This window comes from Rhea americana, unplaced genomic scaffold (assembly GCF_003343005.1).
Source record: "Rhea americana isolate MKP2758 unplaced genomic scaffold, rheAme1 scaffold_259, whole genome shotgun sequence".
Taxonomy (NCBI): Eukaryota; Metazoa; Chordata; class Aves; order Rheiformes; family Rheidae; genus Rhea; species Rhea americana.
The window spans coordinates 588,214-612,311 of NW_028186378.1; the positions used below are offsets into that span (position 1 = coordinate 588,214).

At 39.7% G+C, this 24,098-nt stretch overlaps 1 protein-coding gene across 1 annotated transcript in view; it reads left to right on the plus strand.

Moving 5' to 3' along the window:
- Positions 1–24,098, plus strand: part of DRC11 (dynein regulatory complex subunit 11) — a 109,206-nt gene that overhangs the window by 10,358 nt on the left and 74,750 nt on the right. Inside the window, exons 2-6 of the mRNA XM_085307471.1 lie at positions 851–1,178; positions 4,733–4,846; positions 7,269–7,457; positions 8,198–8,269; positions 20,099–20,304. Of these exons, the coding sequence (XP_085163597.1) occupies positions 851–1,178; positions 4,733–4,846; positions 7,269–7,457; positions 8,198–8,269; positions 20,099–20,304 (909 nt within the window). The remainder of the gene's footprint in view (positions 1–850; positions 1,179–4,732; positions 4,847–7,268; positions 7,458–8,197; positions 8,270–20,098; positions 20,305–24,098) is intronic.

Sequence of the window (24,098 nt, forward strand, 5' to 3'; positions counted from 1 at the left end):
TATCTGAAATAGCACCCGCAGCTATGCTTTAGCATTGGCACAGTTTAGAGACCTAACCTCACATTTAGCAGTGAGCAACCACTTTAGAAAGAGAAAATGGAGGAAAAGCAGCATACTCTTCAGAAACTTCAACTTTTCCTCATGTTAAACACACTGAGGCTTAAAGTATACTTTCCTCCATCCTAAGCAGGAGGAAGACCCATCTTTCCTTTTAAATTATGCCCTCAATTGGCACAACTGAATGAAACTCAGATCACTTTTTCCCAGCTTCAAATTAGCTTGAAAGCCTCTACCTGTTTCAGACTTAAGGAAGGACCTAGCTACCTGAGAGTTTATTCATTCTTCTAGCAATACCTTTTGCTGTAATAAGAGGTGTTACCTTTCCCATCAAGCATGGCCTTATGTAATTAAAGCTCACTCTTGTATTTCATACCAAGATAACCATAAATGTTTTCTTGGAACCATTACCCCCTCAAGGGAGGAAGAGGAAAAAGCATTAAGTGTCAATTTTAAAATCACAAGTATTGGTCATCCAGTTGCACAGTCAGCTCTGCAGTGCCTTGAATCTCGTGTCTCATGCTTTTGTCCTTTGACAGAGCTCTTTGCTCTTCTGCATGAAGTCCAGAAGTTTAACTTTTGAGCTTCTGTTATAAAACAGTATCTTAAGATTCCTATTTTTAAAACTATGAAAAGGTGTAGCTTCTTGCTAATTGACTTAACAAGTATTTTAGTTAAAACCTCTACAAATTAAATGGCTTGCATTTTTAAGAAACTCACTTAAAGAGTCCTAGTACCATTGTGTGCTGTTGCTTTCATACTGGTTAACATAGTCGCTTCTCTTTTCAATTAGCACTTACAATAAGATGTGGATGGATGCCCAAGAAGCCCTCAACGTCCTACTCCAGAGAGAGAGAGAAGATAAGTCCCCCAAGCCAGAGCAGGACCACGTGACAACATTCAAAACGTTAGCTACTTCCTATATCAAATACCTGCAAATCTTCCGTAACTTGGAGACAGCCTACGATCAAATTGTTCACCCGCAAAAACGACTAGTAATTCGGCAAGTGCTAGAAGGTGTGATGGGCCGGATCCTGGAGCTGAAAAATGACATGGTGACACTGGAGAATTCAGAGTATCATTACTTTGATGATATCCTACAAGATCTAAAGCTTCCGCCGGTAGGTCTACCTCTATTATGAGCAAATTCAGCATAGGAACTTCGCCTAACTGCCTGAGGGCAGTCAAATTTACTGTCTGTGAAGTTGCACCAAGTGGCTTCCTGATTGTCCGGTAGTTTGCTGGGTGATCAGTAATTATGGCATTTTTTATTAAAGATAACTCCTTGGAATGCACATGATCAATAATGAGCTTTATATGTTTGAGCAAGACTCCAAAAGCTGATCTGCATGATCAGTGTGTTGCATTCCTGCTTAGCAACACAGACAGGCTCTGGGGATCTTTTTCATAGATCTGTTATGCCCTAACGTGAAGTAATGTTTGTCTACCCAGCTTCAGGATTAATGACAGTGGCTTGACTCTGCCCGATTTTAGTATAGGATTAGATAGAATATGGGCAGCTGATAACTCAGCTACTGTCCACTTCGGTCTGCCCTTTGCTTCACTGTCAATCAGCTTGACCTCAGGGCTCTTCCAGAGATTGCAGGTAAAGTTGAAACATGCATAGTCTGGTCTAGTAGCTAGCAGTAAGCATTACCAAAGTGATAAATCTGAGACAAGTCTCTTACTGCAAAACAGGCAGGAGCTGGGAGCGTATTTAACATATATAACGTCCAGGGATAAGGACTGCCTAATGCATATGCACCTCCCTGAAGAATAGCCTGCTAAACCAGATGAATATAACAGTAAGGCAAAGTCTTGAAAGTTGTGTTCTAAAAGCAATGTGAAAAGTAGTAGATGGTTACTTTTCTCGCAGACAGCTCCACCTATTGTCAAATTTAGGTACCACTGGTAACAGCTTTTCTAAAGGAAAAAGTAAATTTAGAGTTGAAGCTGAAATTACTGCTGTTTTACAGACCTCGGTTATTATGTGAAATAAATCGCCTAATATCATTGTAGCATTAATTTTAGATTTCAAAACACATTACTGTTTGCAATTGCGTGTGTATTTTATTCTGCAAATTTAGTACAATGGTCACCATTAATTTCAGTCAGCTCTTTACCTGCTATATAAATTGTAGCAGAGAACTATATTAAATTATGAGTATGCATACTAGAAAGTATAAATATATCTCTGGAGAAACTGATCCTTCAAATCATATGTTGAAATCATTAAATATTACTATTTGCATGACTTATCAGTAAATCCACCCACAAAGAAAAGTTGGCAAGTATGAAAAGTAATGCCTGACACCTACTAAAAAACAAACATAAATTCAAATTCCTATACCACACCTTAATTTTAAGAAGGCACGACATACCTGCCTAGCACAGAAAAGCACTGGAAGTATTTTGGACTTTTTAAAAGAAAACATTATTCTCCAGAGTAGATAAGAGCATGCATTTGAGTAGACTTTTTATAAATTAATCGCAGAGTGTTGGTTTCAAAACAAAATTATTGGTCAGTACTTGACAACTTCAGTTTCTTAAAGAATCTGCTAAGAAGCAATGTCTCCAGTCGTCCTTCTCACCAAATTATGACAGGCTAAAATACAGCATGGTTATAATGGGGAGCACAGCTGAGAAGTGCTATCTCACATTACAACTTACAGATGATATTGCAGAACACTTCTTGCACGTTCTGGTACATCACTCTAAGTCCAAGCTTCATCTGCAGTTCTGTGCCTTGCTTTTCTTCTGTGGTTGCCTTCCAACACTCAATCACTTCATTCACAAGTCTAATTTTAAATGTGTTTGGATACACAAATCCCACAGGGAATGGAGATTGGTTAAAAGACTGCCAATTTGTTTCGAAGGTAAATATCACAAGCCTATTTTTTCCCCAGTGTGGGCCCCATAAAGTGATTGCAAAGAGAGGTAGTCTTCACCCCTTCCCCGATGTTACAGGTATCTCCTCTTTACAGTGAGTAAGTCATTTACGCTCCAGAAATGATTGAAATTAAAGCCCGGGTTAGATATCAGATACTCACCACTCCTATGCTGGCTGACTTGCACTGCTGCCTGACTAAACATAATAGGTTTCTCACCCTTTGCAGGGATGACCAGACAAACCACTGATTTCTTATATTTAAAGACAGCCAGGTTTGTAATCCGTTCTAGAGTGTTTTTCACTCTTCAGTGTAACGTAAGATCATTTCCATCAACAATCAATATTTTCGAAGGTACAAACAGAGAGCTTAGCTGAACATACGGACAGAAACTTGACCAGACCAGACCTCGGCATTGATAAAATCAACAGGGATAAACACAGTCCCGCTGGGAAGCTTCCTTATGCTGCCATAATAGGGATGTCCTGGACTGCAGCGTGCAACTGGAGGGAGTAGCAATGCGGTTCACAAGGGCTGTTTTCATTGGCACAGCCTTCCTTGCACATTCTTGCTCTAGAAATTGCAAGGCTTTCGAGTTCACAAGCAGCACATTTGCCATGTGCCTGTATCAGGGCAGGAGTGGTACTTGTTCTTTACATACAAGTGCTTTTCTCCTGCCTTTGCTCACTGTATCTGTCCACATCAGAGGTGTCAGTTAGGGTGCAAAGGACCAAGTCAGTCCAGAACTGTGCCAGTTAAAGCACGCCAGTTTCCATAGCTGGTAGCACAGAAAGCACTGGTGGTACAGCATCAAATCCTTTGACTGTCTCTGAGCCAAGGAGTCAAACCTTGTCCCAGAGGACCAAGTGCTCACATGTACCTGAAGACAACCTACTGTGACTTGACTGTGCAATTTCAAGTCAGTAGCATGACAGTGTAACTCTACTGCTTCCCTCCCCCTATCCCTCAAGGTAAACCATTCACTTAAGCAGATATTCTAGGCTTTTACAAAACAAGATATTAGGACTATGGCACCAGTATGAACTAAACCTATGAAGAGCTTCTCCCCACCCCCCAAGAACTGTACTTGCCAGAAACTATTTTGAAGAATTGTCTCTGGTCTTCAATATGAAGAACAAATTATTCCATTTGCAGCATATGAACTTTGGGGGTACTTTTCYCTATCTGTCTGTGTCTTCTTTCATTTCTCAACATCAGTGAAATTCTACAGGAAAAGAATCAGCAGAAATGTGACTCAGTTGCATTCTTATATAGACAGCCATTTCTAATCACCTTTGATTTTGAGAGGTGAGATAGCGTAGTCATGTCCAGTGTAGTAGTATTTGTAGATGAACAGAATTATCTGGTTTGGGTCCTATAATCATTCAAAAAAAATAATACAGCTGATTTATTTTTCATATTGATAAAAAATGCCATGATCATACAACCAGAGGTATTCAGTTCCTTGGAAATCATGTTTAAATTACTGGCAACCCTGCCAAATTGTTCTAATAGTTCCATAATATAATTGAGCCATTATGAAGAGGGAGATTTCTTGGCTGCCATGGTTCAGAAACTGGGTTGATTTATTTGTTGTTGTTGAATTAGGCCTTAAGTAATTGCAAAGTAACAGCACAGCAGCCATTACAGAGGTCAAATTCCCTAACACTCCAAAAAATTCAACAATCTCCGTCCAATTTAATTACATGGTAAAAGTGTTCAGTTAATAAGTAATGTGATTTTAACGCAGTTCTAAGAAAGCAACCTATGACTGTTTTCTCCCCCAGGAACACGTAGAAATACCTATCCCAAGGTATTTTATTAAAGAAAAGCTGAAAGTCTTGCAAGAGAGAGAGAAATTCCTTGCTCAGATTTTATTCAATGCTGGATTGCAAACACAGGTAAGTGTACCACATACATACACACTAACTTGCTCGACTCTCTTTCCCCATAGCCAAACATGTCTGACCACAGGAGCCAAAATGAAAAGTGTTTGACAGTAGTTAGAAAATAAAATCCTGTTTACAGATAAGGCACAGACAGGGAGTAACACTGACTTTTTTTATATCTACCAACACCCAGTCACATCTTGAGTCTGAGTAAGACTGAAATTAATTGAGCCTGCTGTGTATGAGTGTAACTGAAAGGACAGTACTTTGGCTAAGTTTTTTACACGCTTTGTTTACTTAGTTGACTCTCATCACATAATTAGTCCTGCTGAAATCAAATTGGGTTTAAGTTTTACTGAACCAGGATTTGAAACAGGCAAAACTCAGAGTTCACATCAGCATGACTATTCAGTATTCAGTTGTTTATAACCTCTGAACAATGACTGCAGTCTCTTCTGTACAGCTATAGAGCCGCAGCTGCTAGGAGGGGTAGAAAATTGAGTTTTGGCAGAGCAAAAGTCGTTACAGAGAAGTACATTTGAGTGAAGACTGTTCTGGATTTGATATACTTCTGACCTTTTGAAAATGGCATACTGCCTGCAAGCAGTGGTTGCTAACCTCCTGAAGCAAACAACTGTGCCTACATGTCTGGATGACTTAGCTTCATCGATGTTATAGCCGTGAGAGATGGTTCTGATCGGACCACTTAGTCAAACCGCTGCCCTACCCCGACCGTTGAACTCTACTCGGCAACTGTGCTGTTGGAGGAATTCTCCTGCCCTGCTACATACGTGGTAGTATCAGTCGCACTAAGTAACTGAGGAAAAGTTCCCAGGAGACGAAACAGCACCAGTCTGAACGAGGAAGCCTGTACAGACAAAGCAGATGCTCTCTGCTAGATTACTTTAACGGGCAGCTACAGTCCTCTCAGCCTCYGTAGTAAATCTCTAGGTAAATTATCTGCACTTTCTGGTAGTCTGTGGAGGTTCCGTGGAGACCCTGTGTTTCAGCAGTTTATGTTATGAAGCCTTTATGTCTTCCCTCAGCTTTGCTCTCAACCCCTCATTTGGCATCGGTTACAGACAAGGCTGGTATGCAGCCAGCTCACCTGAGAACACYGGGCTCTCGCACTCTGCGCTCTAGCAGCATCCAGGTCTCCCTTGACAGACTGTCCCAAGAGAAGCAAAGGATTCAGTAAACATAAATGAAACAATCTCACACGAACACGAGTCCAGTGCCCTATGCTACGCTTGCAGTACGGTTTGTCTTGCCGATTTCCTCCTCAGATACCGCCGCTGGGATTGCTAGAGGATTGTCAGCACTTGCGCATGCATCATAGCAAGCGGTATTTACACTCAGGAAGTCCTGACTGGTAGTACCACACCACTGTATTCTTAAGTGTCTGTGGCAGAGCTGGTACAAGTGATCTAGTATACATTAGAAACAGTGTTAGTTCAGCAGAAGTGTCTGCTCTGCAGATCCTTTGTCCATCTCTGTTTCTGATATAGAAAGCCCTGCTGAAAACGTAGCATAGTGAGCACTACACAGTGTATATGCTTACATATATATATATATATATATATATATATATATATAAAAGCATCAAATGTGAACTGTCTCCAATACTGGGATTAGTATCAGGAAAGGACAATAATTCAGCCTTTCCACAGGGAGGATGAGGAGATAGCAAGAGTTCTCAGGAGTGAGAAGGGAGAGTCCCTCTCTCCTGCTGCATTGCTCCTGATATATTTTTCCCTAAGGCTCTTCTACCTGCTCTGGGCTGACCAGACCCGGGCTGGCCCAGGAAAGCCTGTCGTTTCATTCAGCAAGAGAGCTGAGAGCCCAGCAGTATGTCCAGAAACATTTCCCTTCTGAAATTAGGGGGAGAATTAAAGGGAGCATATTCCATAGCCTAAGGAATTTTTTATTGGACAAAACCCTGTGGTTCTTTATGCCTTTTTTTTTCTGAAGTAGATAAAGTTCAGCAGAAAGCATAAGCCATATAGAATCATTCTTGTTTCCCACTATAGCATTAGGATTTCCCTGCCGCTCAGGGATGCTGCTCAGAGCTGTAGCATGTCTCCTCTCAATCTGTCATCCACCCTGTGCTAGGCCCAGCTCTGTCATCTGCCTAAGTACAGTGCTGTAGAAATGACATCAACATGTCAGGTTCACTTTCTCCTCAAAGTCCTCAGAAAAGTGTCTCCCAAGTTAGTAAACTTTCAAGACAGTGCAGGATAGTACCAGGACAAAAAGCTCTCCTGTTTGTGATAGGGACGTTTCGTCTTAGAAAGTTTCCAGAAAATGCTCATTGGTCATTTCACTTGCTAACCCAGGTAGACTTAACAAAATGCAAATCAGGATTTARGAACAGTTTTAGATCGTAACTCTAATACTCTGCTTTGTCCATTCACTTCTGGCTGTGCCATTGAAGAAACCTGTCAAGTCCATGGCTTTTGAAGAAGCCATTAAAACAATCCAGGTTGCAGAACGGGCTCGTCAAGGCCGTCTTCGAGCAACGTTCATGAAGCAAATCTACCTTGAAGAGAAGAGAGAAAGACAAGCTAAACTTCAGGACAAGATGGGTCCAACTCCACATGATGCTGCCACTTGCATTCAAAAGGTGAAATCTGGTGTCAGAACAGYAGTTTTGGTAGGACTAAGTAATAACATTTTGTTCAGAAGGACAGCAGTAGAGAGAAACGATTTCTCTCATGGAATGARAAAATCTAAAAGGATCTCTCTCAGGCTGTTTAGTAAGGTAAAATACATCTTTAAACCACTTAAAGTAGTGAGACAGAACCATAGATGTAAGATCAGTGGGAACAATCCTGCAGTGGCAATGCAGGGTGATTTTATAACCTACATATTGTTTTTCCATTCCCCTTTTTATGACCTCAGTTGTTCTTTCTGATATCCCCTTGAAATCCAGGGCATCTCAAGGAATTCATGCCTTTTACAGTGGTCTCCAGGGAAAGAATTCATCCCAAATCCTGAAAAAAAATGAGAAAGGGAGATCTCTGCTAAATTCTAAAGAAAGTCCTTACCCATAAATAACTTTATGCAAATATTCAGCCAATTCAGCCTGGTGAAAATGGGAGTTCAGTCTAAGTCTTCAGTCTAAATACTTTCTGAACCCTGTTAGTACTGYGTTAAGAAGCTAGATGCATCAGTGTGAGGGGACAGCAAACTTCAGAACTTATTTCAAAAAAATATGTAGCAGATGGCAACCTGTTGAAGAGTAATAGTTTCAATTGTATATTGTGCCTTTCCTTCCTCTATTTGTTTTTTCCTGTGTCTGCCACTGTAAAGGAAGCTGTAACAAGACCTATTTATCTAATTAGAGTTTTGTTTACAACTCAGATTTGGCGTGGATATATCCAGTCCAAGAAAACAGAGAAAATCGGAGAAGAGGAAATGATATTTCTGGGGATGGTGAGTAGTGCTACCTAGAGAATATAAAATACTACAGTCTGTTTGCTGTTCAGGCTTCTGTGATTTAACAGAAAATGAGAAATAAATTTCTAAGATTCTTCGTATTTTTAAAGGGGCCTCTAAGGAATACAGAACTAAACTGGAATGATAGATGGCACAGAAGTAGGACAATTTGTCTTGTGCTGCATGCTYTTGTGCTATATATACATAGTTCAATGTATATGGCAGATGTGGAAACAGATGGTGTAGAATTTGCCCTGGGTTTTAGGGAATTTGACCCAAGCATGACAGAGCAAGAAAATTGTGTTAATCAGTTTGCAGCTCATAATGCCAAGATACTTGAGCTGCCTTATTCCTGAAACAGAATTAAAGCAGCAAAGTCTTCTCCTCACACCCCTTTACAAGTCAGTATGTGTAGGGGAATAGGGGAAAGGGAAAATAAAACTGCAGTGTTAATATATTCCTATTTCCGTAAGTGGAAATAGGAAACAAAAATCAAAATATTCCTCAGATCATACTGCAAAAGCACAGGGAAGTGAACAGCTCTCTGTGGTCAGTGAGACTGCATAGGGTGCAAGTGGAATGAAAACMCTCCTACTTATGAGACAGACAGAGAAAAGAATCCCCCTCTTCCCCTTCCGTAATCAAAGGTGGTACATCTCCCTCCTCCCACCAATCTCTTCCTTCCTAGCAGGAGCCTGAGAAAAAGGATGGACTCTTTATAGATGATGTTTTCTTCCCTCAGTAAGGCATCTTTGGTCTCCACATCTCTTTTGGTGCCTTCATCAGGCACTACCCAGTGGTCAAGCCTCACAGCTCCCTTCAACTGTAGTAATGCCTCCCCTGTACTCGGTTCTAGTTAAGCCACTTTTTATAGATGCTTTACAGAAACATCATTACTGCTCTGTATTAGGTAGGTCTATTCATAACTCTGTGGTTTATAGTTGTTAAATGATAATTAATAAAATAATCATGTAATTCAGAATTAAAACATACCTTCTGCTTCTCCTGGGCAGAGTATGAACTATTTTCTTACCCAGAAATGGAATTACACTTAGCTAGGCAATGAGTTTATGAAAATTAATTGAGCCTACAGCATACACACAACATGCATGTATCATCATTTAAGGACAACCTTAAAATCTTATCTTTGGAAAAAAAGGAACATGCAAATTGACCTAAGTTATATCGAGTTAAATGCAGAAAACACCTTGTAGATTATAATCTTTAATATCTGCTAGGCATTAACAGTAAATGTGGCCAGTGTATGTAAATAGAGCTTTGGGTAATTCTGCTTCTATTTAAGACAAAGTAAATTCACAGAGATTTTAACCATTATAGACCTAAAATGCTGAAAGTTGGGATGTACTGCACATAAACTAGAAATTATACCTTTTGCACAGCAAGGGGTCATTTCCTATCAAATCCCGTGACAGTTTTGGCAAGTCTTAAAACTAGAATCTCAGGGAGGAAATCTAAGTCTGGCATCAGTTCTTGAAGGGTTCACGGCCAAGCACTCTTTTCATGGTGGCCAGTGGTAGGAGTAACTGATAACTGGGATGTAAACAGCCRTCTACTGTATTTTATAGAGAGGAAAATCTATATGATCATAGGGATGAGGGGAATTCAAACCAAACATATATAGTCCATTCATTTCCTGACCTCCATTTCGGAGCAAGAGAATTGATGTTTGCAACTCTGCACTCAGACTCATTACTCTTTATCAAGTATATAATCAAAGAATGTGGGGAAAAACAGATACCTCTAAATAAAAGAAATCTGTTCATCTTCYCAATGTTTTCATATTCCCCATTCATGTTTCTCTTGTACTTTTCATGGCGCATTCCCTTCCATGGTCTCCAAAGGAAGTGAGTGGCAAGCAGGCAGCGGTTCATGCTGATAGATAGGCAGTGAGCTCCAAAGGTCAAGTCCCTTTGATGTATGATCACGTCAGCCTTCTAAAAAATGACCACAGATCTTCATGTGTAAATATGTTGAATTTGCTTTTCTAATGCTGCACGACTTAGATAAATTAGAAGACCTAGCCATCCATTACTCCAAGTCCATCCCAAAGGAGTCTTGACTTTTACGGCAATGAATATAATCTCTCTTATAATTACGGCTGTTTTTAAAAGGAGTATATAGCTTTCATATAAAGAGTGCTTTGCAAAAGAGCTAATCAGTTTGAAGTTCTAAATAATGTTTTGGGGGAAAATTCAGTCATGTCAGCCTAAAAGGTATGAAAATATGAGCAACAAAGATAGTCCAGGAATTGTCCAGTCTTTGGCTTAGTTTAATGTGTTCTTCACAGTGTTATTTTCTTTACTGTCTAGTTACTGCAGAAAAATTTATGCATGTTTTCTGGAATTTGATTCTATTTCTTCTTTTCCTTGATGACAGAATAGCAGTCTATGTTGCAGAGATTTTTCTTGGCTCAAAAGTAAAGCCTCATTATTATTATTATTTATTAAAGCTTAATTACAGAAACAGCATGATTCYCTCAGCACATGTTTTTCTAAATCTCTGATAAATCACAATTTGCAATACTGGCTTAATTTGTAAAAAGAAGCCAGCCTCAGGAAGAACWCATATATCTTGATAACTGTATCCTGGCCTGTTTCCTGATATTCCTCATGTTGCTGCCACAATGCTGTTTACTACCAGTCCCAGCATTAACACCATAACCAACGTTCTAGTTCTAGGTCTTGTGTTTAAGCCACAGCAATCACACTGATGTTGCAAGAAAATACATTCAGTTGTCTTTGAAAACTTGCATGTGCTATCCAAACAAACCATTATTTCCTTGCTCTGGATATCTGACAATCACAGAATAACAAACCAGTATTTCAGTTTTTAGGCTGGCATATTCTTCCTCTTGTCTGTTTTCTGACTTAAAAATACTATTTTGTTAAGCAGCACAGTTAAAGGATGCTGTGACTGTTTTGTATTGCAGCAGTGCAAGCTAGCTATCAGCCTGGCATAACTGGGTGTGTGAACTGCTTTATGGTAACTGCCTTGTTTCAGAGACATCCGAAATAGCCCAAGCCCTACTAACAGATCTACACTCCGTTCTTTCACTAATGGACTTTCTGAGCAGGGTAGGCCCTGCAGGAAGTTATAATCTCTGAACACAGGTTGCTGAAAAGAAGAAAAGCTATTTTGATATAAAATGTTAGGAAAAACAGTTTGCAGTCAAAATAATTTATGGTGGTATAGGAGGAGCCTAGGAACAGGGAAGACAAAAAGACAAGACAAAATCCTTCCCAATTTAGGGACTCAGCCTGATGTTGCGGTTTTGAGGCAAGAGCACATCAAATGGCCTGGACCTTCCCTTGCTCGTGTTATCACTTAAGAGGCACAAATAATCAGTCCTTTTGCAGCCAAGTACTCTACATGCTTAAGCAATTTATAAGACAGAGCCCTGGGTGCTTTGGACATGTACACGTGTAAAGGTCCTCTTGTCTCACAGGTCTATCTATTGATTTACAATTACACAATTTTGACACTGTTTTGTACCATGATTTCAGCCCTTACCCAGAGGAAGTTAGTGGCATAATATACACTGATCTTCAGTTTTCTCRTATAGTATTTCCACTATTCTTCCTCCTTCCATATCCTTTTCACATGAAGGGATCTGTGTGGTCTTAAATAAATAACAGTTCACTCCTCCTAACCTCTTTTAAACATACCCTAATTTAGGCATGTTGTCCTGGGTAATGGCTTTATTTATATCTGAGAAAACAGTCTGACGAACCTTTCTTGTTCTTTGAATTCCTGATAGATATATTTCATTTCATTTCATCCAGTCAGAAAAAAATGAGTATTTCCCAGAATAGCATTCTGTGTAAACATTAGAAGCTGTGGCTAAATAAATATTACACAGAATTTAGCAAAGTGCTAAATCCATAAGCAAGTAAAATATAAAATATTTCCGCAACTCTTGAAAGCAGGCAAAAAAGTTGCAGTAGTGGTACAACCCAGGTTTGTTTTTATCAAACGCAAGATAGAATGTCCTTTGTTTTACTTACAACCTACATGATGTTTCAAATGTTTCACAAATAGCTTTATGTTATTGCACCATGCATACATATAAATCTAAATAATAATAACTAATCTGTCCTTCTGTCCTCTTTTCATTATAATTTTTAAACCTACTTATTTTCTAAATAGTACAATGCTGGGATACAAGAAACCTACTTAACTATTGGGCTTTCGTTGGCTTGAGTCACACTAACAATTAAATCACTGCCATTCAGAGTCCAAAACTTACATTCCATTTTTAGTAGTGGTTTGACAGCAAGCCCACATATAATATCTGAAATAAACATAACCAAAACTGTATAAACCTATACGGTCATAAATAAAAGTGTGTTTGTTCCACTTCAAATTTTATCTTTCTTTAATCTTTTTAATAAATGTTGCATGTCAATATTTATTTATATATTATGTAAATCCATAAAACRGCCACTTTTAGTATTTTTCTAACAAGGCCTCTTACCACAAATGCTTTGTTTGAATGCATATGACAATTACTTTAATTGGCAAAGCCATTGAAGTGAATCATATAGTAGGGAAGCTTTAATGAATGCAATATATTTTGCTTAGTGGTTCTTTTTTGTGCCTAATTTAGGAATTCAGTCACATAATTGATGTGGCCATCACCATTTGCGTACCGTGGAACCTATATGAACAAATACTTCATCACTCAAGAGAGCTCTTTAAAATATATTCTTCCTGCAGCAAGGCAAAATACATTAAGGGGGAAAAAAAAAGGAAAGAACATAGCTAATTTATATGTTAAACATTTAAAGAGAATTTGGATCAAAGTTTAAAGTTCATTACAGTAATAGTCATGAGCAAAGAAATGGACCCCAGTTGCTTAGCTTGTGAATTCCTGTATTATTCTAGTTTKCAGTTAGTTGTCTGTGTAGTCCTAGGGTGAAAGTGCCACTTCCACTACTGCTAGAAACAAACAACCATTAAAACCACTTATTTTGCTTAGAAAATAAAGTTCTCTGGAGAAGCAAACTATACTACATTTGAAAATTGAGCAACTAAWGCAAAAACCTGCACAGCTACTATGTCTGAAGATTACAATTTTGAACTATAGCATTTTTAGCAAAACATACATCAAAGACAACCCRTATAACCGCGCTGTCTGTTTCAGCTACGCTGTGTCAGGTCAAAGGAAAGAAGCTGTCCTGAATTAAGTACTCAGTAATAAAAGCTGCAGTAAATCTACCTTTCAGGCATAATATGAATGCTAGCCTTAAAACATGAAATAAAATGAAATGTATTTATTTCATTGAAATGAAGACTATCTTTCCTTGTAAGTGTAGTCTTAATGGAACAATTGAAGAGCAGTTAGTTCCACAGCATGGGGCATCCTATATGTAGAACTGTAGCCTCAAGCATGTTCAGCCAGCCTGCGCACCTCTTAAGTGTTTTATAATGAACAATAAAGCAGTCTGTGTTGGAAAGAGCTGCTGAGCTGACTAAGCAGAAAGGCAGACTTTTTAACGTAGGAAAGAGTGATCGATGCAATCRAGTTCCTAAAGACCAAAAGAGAAAGCGTTAAGAAGACTTTCGTCACATCGTCTTACCTGGAGCGCGTGGGGAATTTCCTTCCGCTGATGAGTCTTTCGTTTTTGTGAAATCTAAATTCACTTTGGGGGGATGGGGGAGAAGAATTAAAGAAGAGAAGATCAAGCAGCTCTCTCATCAGCATACTTGTGACTGATGAGTTGGAATAAAATTTTCTTTTAGACAAATGTCCATTTTGCCTTATTAATTTAAACAAGGATTTTAAAGACAAAGCCCATCAAACATTAGATAAGCATTTTAAGTTAATGGACCATGTAGTCCTATTTTCCCACAAACTCAGGAATCTTCATATTATGTCCTATTTTTACAGCAACATCAATTATTAATATGTATACTTTTGCTGACAGAGGACCACACTAAAAATGTGAGTTTCGTTATCCAGTTCTGGGTCATTAACTGTGAAAAGCTTGTAAATATAATGGTTTATTCACATGGGAAGCCTTCATTAAGATGCATTATTCTACAACTGATGTGGCAGCATTGCATTACCAAGTTCACTGTCTCCATCTAATATTTGTAATTTGTTTCTAAATGAGTTGCTGTTTGTGGGGCAAGTTAACAAATTTGAATTTCACATGGCCAGAGAAATTTCTTAAGGATGGAAAAATGCTTCTGCCCCCAAGGGAAAGCTATTTATTAATGCCTTACTGTAGAATGCCTCCTCTTGATTCAGATGTAGAAACATTAAAGGCACTGAGAGAAGTGATGTTAAAAATAAATTGCCTTTTGTCTTCCTTAACGTGCGCATTAAGTATAGATAGCTATAAAAACCGCACTCATCATGTTGTGTCAGTATAACTCTTTAGAGCTCTAGAGYGTGCATGTGGGTGCATGGAAAGTTGATCTGCAATACCACAATTCAGAGGTTCTGCTGGAGCTGTTTGGAAGCATCCGCTCACAGCAGCCGTTTGTCTTGGCACTCTTTCTGCCATTTCTTTACCTATTTTCTCATGCATCTTCAGCTGACCAAAGCCTTTTCTGACCACATGCTTTCTTTGCTTTCTTCAAAGCTCTGTTCCTTGACAGAAGAACACAAACCACAGTAAGGCTGTTACATCGACTCCATCTCCCTTGCAAGACCTGAGAGATCCTGAAAGAGGAATTTAAGCTCCCCAGTTTCGCAGATATGTCCTCACTACTGAGGCAGGCTTTAGAATAACTTGAACTCTGTTCAAGCTGCTAAGCTTTATGATGACATTTATTTTTATGACTAGGACAAGAAACCTCTGGTCAAAAGAAGAAGCTTAACATAGTTGGTGTCTTCAATTGCAAAGCAAGATAGAAAGGCTGTTCTCTAATTCAGATTGCTTAGGCTATGAAAAACCTTTTTTCTTTTTTTGGGGGGGTTTTGTCTCAAACATTCCACACCATTCAATGCACAGTCCCTTAGGACAGTTTACTTTCATCAGTTTGAATCTTTCATTTGACAAAAAATGAAAAGCATTTTCCATGAAAACACATCATAAACACACAACAAATGATAGAAGACTGATAGCTAAAACAAGTGTACAGTTATATCATTTTTGTCTCAATATTACTTGTTGGCCCGTATACACTTAAATTCTTTTCACGTTTCCTCATGTGTCAAGGACCTTTTTCCTACAGTTAGTAACCTAAACTGGCTGCCTGTTATCTTTTTTCTCTATGGTTCTTTAGTCACTTTTTGTGTCCAACCAGCTGGAATTTGCTTAGAAAGACCATGAGAGACACCTAGTTCTTTCTTTTTTTTTTTTTTTTTTTTTGGTGTGGGGGGTCATGACTGCATTGATTTCAAAGTAACAGAATGGAAAGTCAGGCTGGTTGTCCATTCACCTGTAATGTTTATTTAAAATCAAGTATACACAGCAAGATTTTTCACTGCTGTTCAAAACTTGCCTCTTCCTCCCTTAGAACAGAAACCAGCTTTCAATTCCTCATGCGTGTAGGCCTCCTAGTCTTCACCCAAACAAGGAGCATAACGTATGTTCCACATTACACTGCCTTGAATCCTTCAGGATTCATGGGCTTTATCACAACCACCTCTGCTCTTCATTTCATGCTCTCTCTCACTCATCTGAGCTGAAGTGCATTATTGCCCAAACTTTGCACTAGAGGAGGAGCCTGTTTGGCAGTTGCCTTCTCATTGCAAGGCCAACTTCAAAGGATGTCATTTGTTATTAACGTGCATCTCTGTTACTCATCGCGACAGCTTGCCAGCCAGCACGGACTCCCACTCAGATCAAGTGTCTTTTCATACCTACCATGTCATACTATCTTGTTGGCTCCTTTCCAACACCTACCTTCTTCCCTCTGAACCTGGCTTATCTAGTCTCCTAGGTTTAAGCCAGCCCCACTTTCCCTGCTATAGAAGCAATCAAACAGCATATTTCATGTCAGCAATAGCCTTTTCTTCCATGTAAATAAGCCCTTTTTCACCTGAGTAGTGACTGTATCTTAATCTAAAAAATATTAATAACAAGAAAGGAATAGAGTTAGAAGAGAAGGTAGTCTAATGAGAGTGTAGTCTTATCACCGTTCTCCCTTCTCTTTCATTCCTTTCTTTTGTGAGTTATTGAAGGAGGGTGATTGGACYCTTCCTAGTAGAAGCAGTACCTGTTTGTTTTAACAGAACAATCCAGAAACAAAAATGAGAAAAATACGAAGGGCAGATCAACAGAGCTTCTTTCTGTAAGACATTCTGCAAGGTTATATCTGTAGTACAATCTTAGAGCTTTGACTGCAGCTCATCCACTAATGTGAGCAGATTTATTTCTAACTGTATGGAGCTGAGACAGGTTGTTGCACAACCTGCAACTTAGGTCCTTGGCTGTATTTTGCAGACTAAGGCATAATCTGTATCTGAGCCAGCTGATTTAGAACTACCTGGACTGTGTCCACGCCAGCTTTATACTTCTGGACTCATGTGTAGACATAGTCTGTGTTAGTTCACTAAGAGATAAGAATTTCCTACTTCTGGTCTTTTTYGTGGGCACAAGTTCAGACAGTTCTTACCTTGTTTGGCTTTGGTACTGATGATGACAGATAGGCTGGTATCAAATACACAGTGACTGGTAGCTAATCACTGTAGGCTCCCTCAGGAGTCACTGGAGATCAATTCAGAGGAGGAGCTTAGCAGAGGGTGAAGGTTCAAGGACGACTAAGTGACTCTTGCCCATCTGTACCACCGCACTGGCCATCCTGTTGTCCATATTGCTGCAGACTCACTCGCTGCTTCCCTTGCGATGTCTCTGGCACTCAGCTGCCTCCTTGGTCGTCTGATTCACTTCATTTTGCTAGGAGAGATTTAAACTGAGGTGGGGGAAGGCAGGGAATAAAGATAAAGGGGATTATATTCCACTTCTTAGAGAGCTGAACTGGTTCACTGCTGGTTCAGATATGTCCCAGAGCCTGTGCAAGAGAAGGGAGGAACCACACATCCAGCAGCAGGGCGGAGGCAGAGGTACTGTCACCTCGCATTGTCAACAAACTGTTAATTTGACAAGCCATCTCCTGAAACCTCACCCTTAACCATTCAGGCTCATCCTGTAGAGGAGCCTGTCTTTTTCCATTGACTACATGTACCCTTCCTCAGCAGGTTAGCCCCAGTAAGCTAATGGTAATATTGGGTCTGTCTCACACTGAGCTGCCTCAGGCCAGAACATTCATCCCATCCCCTACTGCCTCACACTCAAAGGAGATGACAGAGAGGCCTCTTCTGCCCTCTAGGAATCACAGAATCGGTAAGGTTGGAAGGGCCCTCTGGAGATCATCTAGTCCAACCTTCCTGCTCAAGCAGGGTCACCTACAGCATGTTAGACAAGGTTGCATCTGGGGGTGGGGTGGGGGGGTTGAATATCTCCAGAGAAGGAGACCCCACAACCTCTCTGGGCAACCTTTTCCAGAAGGGAGGAAGGGGCAGCACAGCTGAGGCACTGCTGGGATTTGAACCCAGGATCTCCTGTTTACTAGGTAGGCACTTTAACCAGCTATGCCACAGCCTTTTTAAGCTTTCAGCATTCACCACCCATACCTTTGCTCATGGAAATGCTCCTCCTTCTCCTTCATGTGTTCCCAGATTTCTTTTCCATGTCACCTTTCTTCTTATATTGCTGACAGGAACTGCTGAAAAAAACATAGTTCTAAATAAAACAAGACTTTGCCACCTCTTCCCCAGTGAGCATCTAGTTAGAAAACCCAGTAAGTTGTCTTCTGTGCTGTAATATAGCATCTACTGACAGACTTGACTGTGGTAGTATGTGCAGAAAAATCCCATTGACTCTGGCTGGCTCATCTACTCCGTAGCAGTGTTGGTACCGATACCTCTAGACAATAGTACTCTGATGGGAACTTCCAAGAAAAGCAGTCTCTTGAGCATTACTGTAGCAAAGCAGATAGCTGAGTGTGCCTGAGGGAAGTGTGTTTTGTTTCTAGATCATGACTTGGAAACCAGGCCTCATGGGTTCTCCTCTAGTTTCCAAACAAAGGAGCATTGAGAAAGTGGCATCATGTCTACTAGAGATGGCTATTATGAGRTTCCTTTAACATTAAGAAAGGGGATACTAGGACTCTAAGGTAAAATGCAAGTAAATAGTTATTAATAATAGTTGTGCCATACTTGAAAATTGTTGCTATTTACGATTTGAAACACTTGACTCGCTTGACTTCTGTGAAAAACAAGAAATTAGTGAAGACAACATCTTAGGGTGATAYACCCAGGCACAGAGCATGTAGAACTGCCTCTCAAAAGCATACCGCTCTCCTCATTTCCTTCTGAATAGTTTCTCACCGGTGGCCTTGACCAATTCCTTTTCCATGGTTCAAGTCACAGTGCAGATGCGGGGAAGGCAGTGAGTTGCTTTCCTGAATGGGGCCTCTGTGGTTACTTTGGATAGTGTGCAAACCCACGGTGTATGTTTTGAAACCAAATTTGTTTGGCACTTGTTAGTGATTTTTGGAACCTGATACAAGCTGGAAAAAATCATTGAATAGCAGATCTTAGCTGGCCAAACTTTTGATAGAAGCTTTTTTGTCTTTGCAGGGGTCCTTTGGAAATCTCACCTGGAGCACACTAAAAAACATCATCAGAGCAAACAGAATTTCAGATCTGAGTTAGTCTGAGATGTGCTAGTTTAGGGACAATTTCTGTGGATTCTGATGTTATTTTAACTCAAACTAACAAAGTCCTGGGATTTTGCTCTCATATGCTGCCACCTATACGTGAGACAGTCACTAACTTTGAAGAGTAAAACACGTTGCACTGCAAAAATGGATTATCATCTTTTCTCTTTTCCATTCATTCTTTTGTTAATTAGTTCTTAAATTCAACCTACTTAGTGTATTGTACAATAGTGCATTTCCCACATATAAGGAAAATATATTTTCTCTAGAACTGCAAAATAAGTCAGAGCTAATTTACAAACTAACTTGTAAATATGTTTTTCTCTACCTTACAAGTTAGGTGTACTTTATAAAACACTGGGAATATCTTAACTTTATCAGCCGTTGTAACCAAAAAAATACAAAGTTTCAGACCACCCATACAGATATTTTTCATGCTTCTGTATTTGCATAGCATAAGGACTTTCATTTTCACCTATCCTAGCATACATATGTAAAATCAATCAGGAAGCAGAATCCATTATTGTAAGGTGTTAAACTGGCTTGTAGAATCTTCTTGCTAAGGTTATCAAATCATGGGAAACTTGGGCGGTTGTAATTTTTATTACAGTGTTTGTGGGGTTCTTTATTCATACATATATATGTAAAATTTTGTTCCTCAAGGGAAGTTGATTTCCTAAAGGAATATGACCAGCTGCAACAAAATACCAGGAAACCACTGACCAAATAATGCATATAAAAATTAAGTGAACGAATTAAAAACAATACTGGCTAATTAGAAGGTAGCAATAGGAAGTCTAAACATTTGAAAATTCAATTAAAAATCTCTGGCACCCTTCTGATATGGATAAAGTTGGCATTTGCAGAACAGCAGCTTTCTCACCTGTCTCATTGAGATCTCAGGATCCCACGCTGGAAGGGTTGTTTTTGTACATTGCAATGCTGTTAATTAATGCTGAAACACTAACAATAGACCATTGTGTGCGTCCAGGCATTTTTTATGAGCTTCCCGCAAATAAAATCAGGCCTAAGCTCAGATTCACTGTCAACCTGGCATTCCAGAGCATATTAAGTTTCTGTCATTCATACGTGCTGTTTTGAACCGTATTCTCCCTTTGTCGTTTTCAGTGCCCACCTCCTCACTTCCAGACAACAAGTACTTCACTGCTGCATGCAAGGGAGGTGAACGCCCTGCGAGATGAAGTCCAGGAGAGACATGAAGAGGAGTATCAGAAAGCCTTAGTATATATCAAAGACAGGCTGAAAGAAATGGAGGGGCTTGACATCAAAGAAAGCCTCCAGGATCAGATCCGTCAGTGTTTCATCGAGTGCCGGTAAGAGGAGATAAACACCTGCCCCTTAAAAAGTCCAGTTGCCCCAGAGAGCCTGTTCTACAGTTCTTACAAAAGCAGCTTCCAGGCTTTTACAGGGGTAATCCCAATCCTCACTGCAAGCACTATGTGCAGAATTGAATTCCTGAGTGGCAGGACKCCTAATTGGAGAAACTAGCATACCTTATCACTCCTTACGTGGTCCAGCAGAGACCAGARGTACTCCCTGAAAGACCGATTGCAGAATCGAGCCCACAGAGATTAAACTGAGGACACGTTCAAATTCCATGTTAGCATGGGTTCTAGCTTTGTAATTATAACAAGAATATTTACAGTTTAGGAACACTATCGTTTTTTTGGCCTGTCTGAATATATAAAGATATGCAAGATATGTAACATGGTCTTCCGTGAGACAGGAGGATAATTATTTGCTAGAGCAAGCCACATCATCTCATTGGTTACTGCAGTACAGGTTCCTGTTTCTGGTGTTATGCTGCAGCCTATATAATCTGGAATACATTCATACTTGAGGGCTGACCTTGAAGACACTCCCTCAAGTGTAACTTTACTTCATACTGCTGCTGATCTCAGTGAAAGTTCGTGTCTCAGTAGGATTAAGCATATGCTTTAATGCTTTTAAACCAAGTGCTGGCACCTAATAGTTGTTTCGGGAAGTTTACTTCAGCTGAAGAAGTTTGAAACTGCAACTTTAATATGGCAATACGGTAAGCCATGTCTTAAGGAATATAGACTGCTTACAAGATAGGGGTCATTTTTCCAGGTTCTAGCCTATACAGTGGGTTAGTATGTAAAAGTAAATTGAGAAGCAGGGCCCAAAAGTCCCAGGATTTACCAGTCAGATTTCAGCTACTCTGCATATGATCACTTTGTCTATTTTTATATATTAAGCTGATCGGTAATGTTGCAGGGCTCGCATTTGTCTTGTGGACCTATGTCATGTCCATTAATCATTCAGCCGTTTTTTCAGTACGCTAGACCTGCCTTCAGGATGCAGTTTCCAGTTAGAAACACAAACACATTCCAATAAAATCCTGCTCTTAAAAGAATGCTTGTTCTCATTTGTTCCTTGACTACTTTATCTCTAATCAGGTTTTCGTGGCTATACAATAGCAATTATTCCTGTAAAAAACAAAAACGAGAACAAACCCATAAAAATAGCACACTGATAGATTCTCTTCTTTCTTACAATTTTACCTCTTATCTAAATTTTTACCACATCTAGGTCTCCTTCAAAAAGGATTTCTTAATCTACAAAACCTCAGTTATTGCAAAGCACTCCCTCAGTCCCTAAATTTACTTTGTTCTTAGGTAACAGATCCTGCCTGCATAGCTCTTGAGCGGCCACATCCTCCTGTTCCCACAACTCCCAGTGTGTTCTGAGGTAACAGAACCTTTGCGTAATATTACTCGTCTGGTAGTAATTCTTTAACATAGGATAATCGTGTCCTATTAGCTTGACTCTAATGTGAGGAGAACTTGCTGAAATATGATGCGAACAAATAACAACACTTCTTTAGCAGAGAAAAAGCAATATCCCAGAGGATAAGGCTGAGCCATAAACTTCGTAAAAAGGATGGTTATGAGGCATTAAGTCAAACCCATCCCATCAAGGCACAAACAGCAGAGCAAACCAGAAAGCCCAATCAATCCAGATGGTCATTTGGAGGACACTGAAGCCAACATTCAATCAAGACAGGCAAAGAGGAGTGGCTGAATGGGCCGTTCATCGAAACCCTTGCTACCTGATTTACAAGCAAGCTCCATCTCATAGAAGCTAGGCTGTATGAACTACTGCGAAGACATAAGATAAGTTGTAAATGCTTAGGCTTTCTGATACAGTACACACATGAAAGGAACTGCACTGTTAAATTTGGATCCCAGGGGGCTGCACAGTCCCAACTTTACATGAGACTATCATTTTACAGAACTGTAAACAGCCGTGGTCAGCATCCAAGTATGTAAATACACAGTTAAGCTTAAGTTACAAGAAGTTCTTTAACTACCTTGTAATGGCAAAAGGACAGTGACAGGCAACTACAGGCCAGAATTTCCTAATCCTGCCTTGTTGCAGCCAGAGCACTGTGTGTGATCATACTCCTATTACTCTCTTCTTCTAAATTAATTGTCTCTCATCTTTAAAAATAAGCGAGGCACCTTCCAGCCAAGACTAGACAGCTCTTATTGATAAAAGCCATTCTGGTGATTTAGCAGCATGATAGATGAAATCCCGCCCCACTGAAGTCAGTGGGAGAGCTGCCATCAGCTGCAGCAAAGCCTGGACATCACCCAATACTTTAATCTGGTTGAGTAATGCGGGAGTTTACGGGATTGAGACAAGTCAGAGCGACCTGCCTGCCATCTTGCTTTTCATGGGAGGCCTCCGTTTAACTGACCCAAAGAACTTTCCACACAAACACATTCACTTGCATCCAAAAGAAGTAAAAGAAAAATCAGCAGATTTCTACACATGCGAAACATGTGTGTCACATGGAGCCAAGCTTTCAGCATGGTGCATACCAAAAACTCTGCAGAATGCTAGCAGGAGTTGCGTCCTGCTCCCTGTCTGGCTCGCTTAACAGTGGCCCAAATCTGAAGTGTCAAGATTTACATTAATTATTACCTGTCAGGGTATACTTTGGCTGTCCAGTAAGTCTGTCTGCAAGATCAACATCTAAATGCAGCTTATAAATTATTCTTTAACTAGGCTTTTTGACAGAGTTTACCATTTTCCACAGTCTATTAAATAAACAGATAGCTAAAAGGGAACAAAGATTCTTTTGAATGAATTTTGCTGTATCCACTAAAAAAAAAATAAACCCATGTTTATGCTTCCCTTCCACACTTCAYCCTTCAGTTGGAAAAGGATGTGATCAGAAATACAATTAGCAGGTGTTGTCTTTCAGCTGCTGTCAGATTACAGAAACAATGAGCACATATCAAATTTCTGCACTTGTAAGAAGCAGGACCACTATAAATATTTACCACTTTTTCTACAGAAGGGAGCAGGCATAGCTTCAGTCATTTCAGATTCCAAGACAGCTTCGTATGAAGATAGAAGTTCTAAATAAGCAAAATGAAGCAAAACCCAAAGGAATCGATTAAATAAAAAAGTTTCAGTTGCTTAAAACAATCCCACTGCAAAGAACACAAAGTGTTTTTAATATAACTCTTCATATTTCATAACCCTGCTGTCCATCACTCTGTTTTATCTGTATTGACTTTTGCAAAGCTATTCTTATTTGGCTGGCAGATTATTTATATAAAGCTTTCCAGATTCCATTTTGTCTGGTCCCTATGCACCACATTAGAAAAGACTTTTTTTTTTTTTGAAAGCTTGAAATAATTAAGAAAAAGCCCATCACTCAGCATGCCTGCAGACTTCCGTTTTATCAAGATAGCCATATGATTTGTAGAACAGGAATATAAATGCTCAAAAATTAATAGTTGCTCTGATTTTGTATCTCTGATCTGGTCTCGATTTTAGTCACGACTCCCACAGATTCCACCCACTTCATTAATATCAGAGTTTTGTATTAAAATGTAGCAATTGCGTAGTTGGGGTTCTAGTTTCTGTTCTCAGTACAGTTCCAGACCAGAGACATTTTTCTCTAGTTTCACATACAGGGTTTTACACTGCATATGCAAAAACTGTCATCATTCTCTTTTCCACCATTCTTCTACCAAGAAGTACTTACCAACAGTTCCCAAATTGCAGATCTTCCTTGGATTCATCCCTAAACAGGGAGGGAAAAAAAACCTGCGTGGGTGGGAGGATC